Here is a 7,061-nt window from a genome sequence, read left to right on the forward strand (position 1 = left end):
ACCAGTACCGCATATCTTTGGACATTTGAGGAAAACCGGAGCACCCGGAGGAAACCCACATGACCACAGGAAGAACATGCAAACTCCACACAGAAATGCCAACTCACTCAGCCGAGACTCAAACCAGCAACCTTCTTGCCACCGTTTGAATTGGATTTTTGATATATATAAATTTTGGATCCCACTTTTGCAATTATGTTTGAAGGGAATTTTCATTCATTCATTAATTTTCTTGTCAGCTTAGTCCCTTTATAAATACGAGGTCACCACACCAACTTATCCAGCAAGTTTTTACGCAGCGGATGCCCTTCCAGCCGCAACCCATCTCTGGGAAACATCCACACACACACACACACACACACACACTACAGACAATTTAGCCTACCCAATTCACCTGTACCACATGTCTTTGGACTGTGGGAGAAACCCGAGCACCCAGAGGAAACCTACGCGAACACAGGAAGAACATGCAAACTCCACACAGAAACGCCAACTGAGCCGAGGATCGAACCAGCGACCCAGCAACCTTCTTGCTGTGAGGCGAATGTGCTACCCTCAGCGCCACTGTGTCGCCTGAAGGGGATTTAAATATTGTAATTAACTTTATTTAGTTTAAAAAAAAAATATTATTTATTTATTGTTTTATTTTTGAATCATATTTATAATAAAAATTTTAAACAAAAAGTACATTATTTAAAACCCTGGTGTGGCCATGGTGGCTTAGTGGTTTGCACCTTGGCCTAACAGACTCTAAATCATCTAAATCAGTCTGGCTAAAGCAGACTCTAAATCATCAGTCCTCATTTTGCTGGACTTGTCAGCTGCTTTTGACACTGTCAACCACCAGATCCTGCTATCTACGCTTGAGTCACTGGGCGTTGCGGGCACTGTTATACAATGGTTCAGATCTTACCTCTCTGACAGGTCATTCAGGGTGTCTTGGAGGGGAGAGGTGTCCAACCTACAGCATCTAAACACTGGGGTACCTCAAGGCTCTGTTCTTGGGCCACTTCTCTTCTCCATCTACACATCCTCTCTAGGACCAGTCATCCAGAGACATGGATTCTCCTACCACTGCTATGCTGATGATACCCAGCTATACCTCTCTTTTCATCCTGATGATCCCTCGGTTCCAGCTCGTATCTCAGCCTGCCTGTTGGATATTTCACACTGGATGAAAGATCATCATCTTCAGCTGAACCTCGCAAAAACGGAAATGCTTGTAGTTTCTGCCAACCCGACTCTACACCATAACTTTTCAATCCAGATGGATGGGGCAACCATTACTGCATCCAAAATGGTGAAAAGCCTTGGAGTAACGATTGATGACCAACTAAACTTCTCTGACCACATTTCTAGAACTGCTCGATCGTGCAGATTTGCACTCTATAACATCAGAAAGATCCGACCCTTCTTATCTGAACATGCAGCTCAACTCCTTGTTCAAGCTCTTGTTCTCTCCAAACTGGATTACTGCAACTCTCTACTAGCTGGGCTTCCAGCTAACTCTATCAAGCCTCTTCAACTGCTCCAGAATGCAGCAGCACGAGTTGTCTTCAATGAACCTAAACGAGCACATGTCACTCCGCTGCTAGTCCGTTTGCACTGGCTGCCAGTTGCTGCTCGCATCAAATTCAAAACTCTGATGTTTGCCTACAAAGTGACTTCTGGCCTAGCACCTTCTTATCTGCACTCACTTCTGCAGATCTATGTGCCCTCCAGAAACTTGCGTTCTGTGAATGAACGTCGCCTCGTGGTTCCATCCCAAAGAGGAAAAAAATCACTTTCGCGAACGCTCACGCTCAATCTGCCCAGTTGGTGGAATGAACTCCCTAACTGCATCAGAACAGCAGAGTCACTCGCTATTTTCAAGAAACGACTAAAAACTCAACTATTTAGTCTCCACTTCACTTCCTAATCTGCAATTGCCTATTTGAATATCACACTAACTGTACAAAAAAAAAAAAAAAAAAAAAAAAAAAAAAAAAAAAAAAAAAAATTACTAACACTTCCCTTCTTAGACTTTACAGACCTGAAACTTGCCTTTAGTACTTATTCATTGTTGCTCTTAGTTGTGTAAATTGCTTCCTTGTCCTCATTTGTAAGTCGCTTTGGATAAAAGCGTCTGCTAAATGACTAAATGTAAATGTAAATGTAACAGCAAGAAAGTCAATGGTTCGATTCTTCGCAGAGTCAGTTGGCTTTTCTGTGTGGAGTTTACAGGTTTTCCCCATTTTTATGCGGGTTTCCTCAGGATGCTCCAGGTTTACCCCACAGTCCAAAGACATGCGCTGTAAGTGAATTGGATGAACTTGCTGCAGTGTATGTGTGTGTGTGTAAATGTGTGGGTGTTTCCTAGTACTGGGTTGTGGCTGGAAGGGCATCCACTGCATAAAAAAACATATGCTGTAATAGTTATCGGTTCATTCTGCTGTGGCGACCAGCAACAATGCATTACTTTAAAAATATAACTGTTTCCTATACAATATGATGCGTTTGTCCATTACTTGGTAAATAAATAAATTTTGGCTGCAGTATAGCCTACATCTTCCTGTTTACATTGGCGACACATTATGGGATTGGTTGATGCCAACCAATCACTGCAAAGAAGATGCATGATGCATACATTTATGGTTGTCTTCTGAGTGATAATTTAAATTACTTTCATGTATTTATTTCGTAAAGGTTTGTTGTATTTTGTTGCTAGTTTTCATACTCGTGCTGTGAAAGAACATGTTTAAGGGTTAAATACAACTTTTATGAAGTCACTTAAATTTTTTCTTCTGAATATATTATTCGGCTGAATTAACACCTTTTGATATATATTTTTTATTTTTGCGCTGTAGGTCTGACTTAAATAAATAGTGTTTAAAATTGACTTTGTTTATGTCTGTCTTGTGTTTTATTTGTGAGAATGCAAATTAATTAAAACTGAAGCTGATCAACTGTATTCTCCACACTGCACTGAAGTGAAGGGCATTAAAGGGAGCATTAAACATTTTCTTTGGAAAAGTAACTCAAAAAGGATGTTTAACAGTACTGCATTCCTTTTTGGTAAGTAATCAATAAAGTAATTGAGTTACGTTTTGAATTGAATAGCCACTATTTTTCAGTACCTAGCACAACACTTGTGGAGACCTCTGATCAATCAGAGATTAAGCCAAAGGAAAATGAATGAATTAATTAATTAATGATTTTTTTGCATTGTACATTTCTTTAATATACTTTTTATTTTATTATTGTATATTACATAGCAATTTTGTTTTATAAGTAATTGAAATCACTCAAAACTAACTGCAGACATCTGATTAACGACAAAAGAAATGTAATACAGTCAATAGAGGAGCTGCTTAAGCAACCTGCAATTTGTCCAAAAGCCACATTAATTCAATCTGTTCCCTTCAGCAAAATCTGCTTCAACGACTACATTCACATTCACCGCATGTTTCTCATAAATCTGCACTGATACTAATAAGACAAGTCGAAACTTTCCCTTGAGTTGAATGATCACCAAGGTTTTGGCAGCGTGCTTTTTTTTCCGGTTAACGAAGGTGAAAGGGCTCGTTAAATGGGAGGATTTACAGTAAACCCGATTGATAAAAGCATAAAGAAAGCGAAAGTTTCCTGAGTGGCGTATAAAAGGAGCGCATGTGCCCCTGAGATTCATTTCTGTGGAGGACAGGAGAAGAGACCCGCGGAGAGACAAAATGATGCTTTCCAACTCAATAGTGGCCGCTGCTCTGCTCATACTGAGTGTTAGTCTGTGGAGCTGCACAACAGGTGAGATTTAGCAATATCCTTCTTACAAGAGGTTAAAACAAATCCGGTTTTAAAGAAACTTTTTTTTTACTGTATTCCAAGTTGTCTTTTACGTTTAAATATGCGCTATTTGCAGACCTCTACATTTCGTGCGCAATAGTCAAAACATTGGTTGATATCGGGTTTAAAATAGCCACTTCCCAACAAACTATTTTGTGTTTGGCTAAAACAAGGCTAAACTTTGGCTGTCAGTAAAAATCTAATAGACATTTAAGAGTAGCCCAAAGTAGTCGTCAAATAGACAGATTAGACAGACTGTATATGTGTAGTCATCCATTTCTGACTAGTCTTGCCTATTTCTAGAAGTCTATTAGATTTTCACTGACCTTGTTTTAGCCCAAACAACTATGTTTAGACGTCTTTTATACATCTTAGAGATCTTTGAAAACAAAACATGCTTGCTGGGATGTTTCATTATTTGGCATTTTGGAGGCAAATATTTTTTTACATAGAGAAGTATATATATATATATATATATATATATATATATATATATATATATATATATATATATATATATATATATATATATATATATATATATATCAGGCATATTATGAAAACAATGCAATGTTTTTCTTATGAATTGCAAAATTGCTTCATACAAATGATGAACAAATCCCTCTGTAAATACATCCACAATAAAGTTATAAATAAAGCAGCTCAATTGTCATTCATAAACTACTGGTCAAAAATTTGTGGTGAGTAGGATTTTAAAATATGCTTAATTTTGCTAACCAACGCTGAATTTATTTAATCAAAAATGCAGTACAAATTGTAAAATTGTGAAACGTTATTGCACTATAAAATAACCATTTAAAAATAGTTTATAATTTAATTTAATATTTTTTCCAGTGCTTTTAAAGATGAATTTTAAGCTTCATTCTTCTGTCACATGATCATGAAATAATAATAATAATAAACTAATAATAATAATTATTATTATTATAATTATTAATGGTAATAGTAATAAAAACAATAATGACTGGAGTAATAATTTCATTTGAAACTACATACTATAAAAAAGCTGTTATCTATTTTTTTTAAATAAATATTTAACAATTTAACTGGTGGCTCATTCTGCTGTGGTGACCCCAGATTAATAAAGGGACTAAGCCGAAAAGAAAATGAATAAATTAATAAACATATTAACAGTTTTCTTACATTTATTAAATGCTGCCTCAGACAGAATAATTTTCTTTAAATAAAAAACATGAAATCCCAAACTTTTGAGCAATAGTGTAATTATTACAATTATATATTGATACTTTTATAAAATTATATTAATATAGCTGAATCATACATTTTAAAGAGCTGCTGAAATGGAGATTTATTTCTCACTGCAGGAGAAAACACTCATTTTCAGAAAACAGCTTTAACTTTTTAAATGTAATTGAAATCTACACACAACCTCAAAAGTCTGACCAAAAAGTGTGTTTTTTCCTGCAGTGTTACCTTAAATGGACAGTTCAACAACAAAAAAAAAAGTCAAATTGTTGCTAGTTCATTTAGTCGTGTGCTATTAAGGGCGACATTACATTAGCACAACTTTAAAAAGAATTTCTAGCTTTAACTGTGATTTGTGATGATAAAATCAATACAAAGTCAACATCTACCAGCACTTTTACAATAAAATACAAACAAAAAACAGACAAAAAACATGAATACCCACAGCTCTGGAGGCTTTCAGCTTTCATCAGGCTTTTAATAAACTAACACCACAGTTTCAGCTAAAACTTCTCTTTAATGTTCTTCTGATGTAAAAAGTGATTTGCATCTTGTATGGCCTGAGGATGAGTAAATGATCAACTCAGTCTCTTTTATTTTTTACAGTGCACAAGACTGTAAACGTTGCTAATGTTTAACACTCTGTTTATCTCCTGCAGCTCTCGGCGATGATGCAGTGGATTGTTGTTTAACCACCAGCGACCGGCGAATCCCTCAGAAAGTGGTGACGACTTTCACTCTTCAGACCGGAGAAGGAGGCTGCAGAGTTCCTGCCACAATGTAAGTCGCATTACACACATTTCTAAATGTGCGTCAAACTTCGAGGTGTGTTGGATTTTGCATATTTAAATATTTAAATATGGATATCCACAGATTTGTCACAAAGAAGGGCTTGAAGCTCTGCGCACCATTTCCGAGCCAGAATAACTGGGTGAGCAGACTGATTGACCACATACTAGGAAGAGAAAAACCAGCACAAAAACGACCCAGGAAATCTAAAGGTAGGTGTTTGTGTTTCATTATCGTTTTGTGCATAAATAACAAAAAAGCCCTGATCATAAATAAATAAAGAAAAAAGATACCAATTGACAATTCCTATCGTCTCTCCTAGCGTTTAAATAAAATGACATTTTTGTTTCATTCTGTAAACTACAGACAACACTTAGAAATGTAAGCATTTTGTGTCATAGAATAAGAAAAAATGTGTTTTTACATTTATTTTTGCAACACAACTCCAATGTTTTTACTTCAGAGAAGCTTTTCTTTGTATACAACATTTAAAATGATCATATTTCAATCTAATCTATTTTAATAACACATTAAACATTACACAACATTCTTTTGCTCTCTTTTATTACAGGAAAGAAACAGAGACAGCAGTGATTGTCACCATCAGATTATCCAGGTCCAGCCTGCTTTCACACATGCAGAACTAATAGCACTCAATCATAATAGTAAACGCTTATTCTCAGGTTTACGTTTGTATAGCAGAACAGGTCAAAGTGTGAATTTACTGCCATAGGAATAAGCTTTTCCAATATGAACGGTTTTTAAAATGTGAATCTTTCCCTCCGATCTACATGAAGAGCTTTCAAGCTAACATTTCCTTGATATGTCAAGTATCTATTTTTGTATTGTTTTCTGAGCCATTAATTGAAAATATGTTTTCTGTCAAACTCCACACATTTTCACTTTGTATTTTTGAATATAAATAAAAGATTTTACGTATTAAATATAAATAAATATATATTGTGTCTTTTCTTTGCTACATTTACATAAAATCGTTGTGACCTTTTACAGTTTTTCTCAGTGGCTTTGGTCCATTTCTCTGATCAGAAATGAAATTTTCAAAAGTTCCTGTTCAATCTTCAGGTCATTGTGTCACTTGTGCATACAAAAAATTATATGTCATTCATTTGAGCAAGTTGCAAATGCTTTTGTACATCCATGATTATGTGCGATTCTCTGATGTTTCCTACGTTATCAATTGCTTATGTCATGTTGATCAAAATGTA

At 35.6% G+C, this 7,061-nt stretch overlaps 1 protein-coding gene across 1 annotated transcript; it reads left to right on the forward strand.

The window, feature by feature from the left end:
* Window positions 1–3,665: 3,665 nt before the first annotated feature.
* ccl19b (chemokine (C-C motif) ligand 19b) lies at window positions 3,666–6,785 on the forward strand. Its single transcript, NM_001302701.1, has 4 exons — window positions 3,666–3,780; window positions 5,706–5,826; window positions 5,920–6,047; window positions 6,407–6,785. Exons 1-4 carry the CDS (start codon window positions 3,708–3,710, stop codon window positions 6,427–6,429), a joined length of 345 nt encoding a protein of 114 aa, NP_001289630.1. The 5' UTR covers window positions 3,666–3,707; the 3' UTR covers window positions 6,430–6,785.
* Window positions 6,786–7,061: the final 276 nt, after the last annotated feature.

The sequence above is a fragment of the Danio rerio genome, chromosome 10 (genome assembly GCF_049306965.1).
Source record: "Danio rerio strain Tuebingen ecotype United States chromosome 10, GRCz12tu, whole genome shotgun sequence".
Lineage (NCBI taxonomy): Eukaryota > Metazoa > Chordata > Actinopteri > Cypriniformes > Danionidae > Danio > Danio rerio.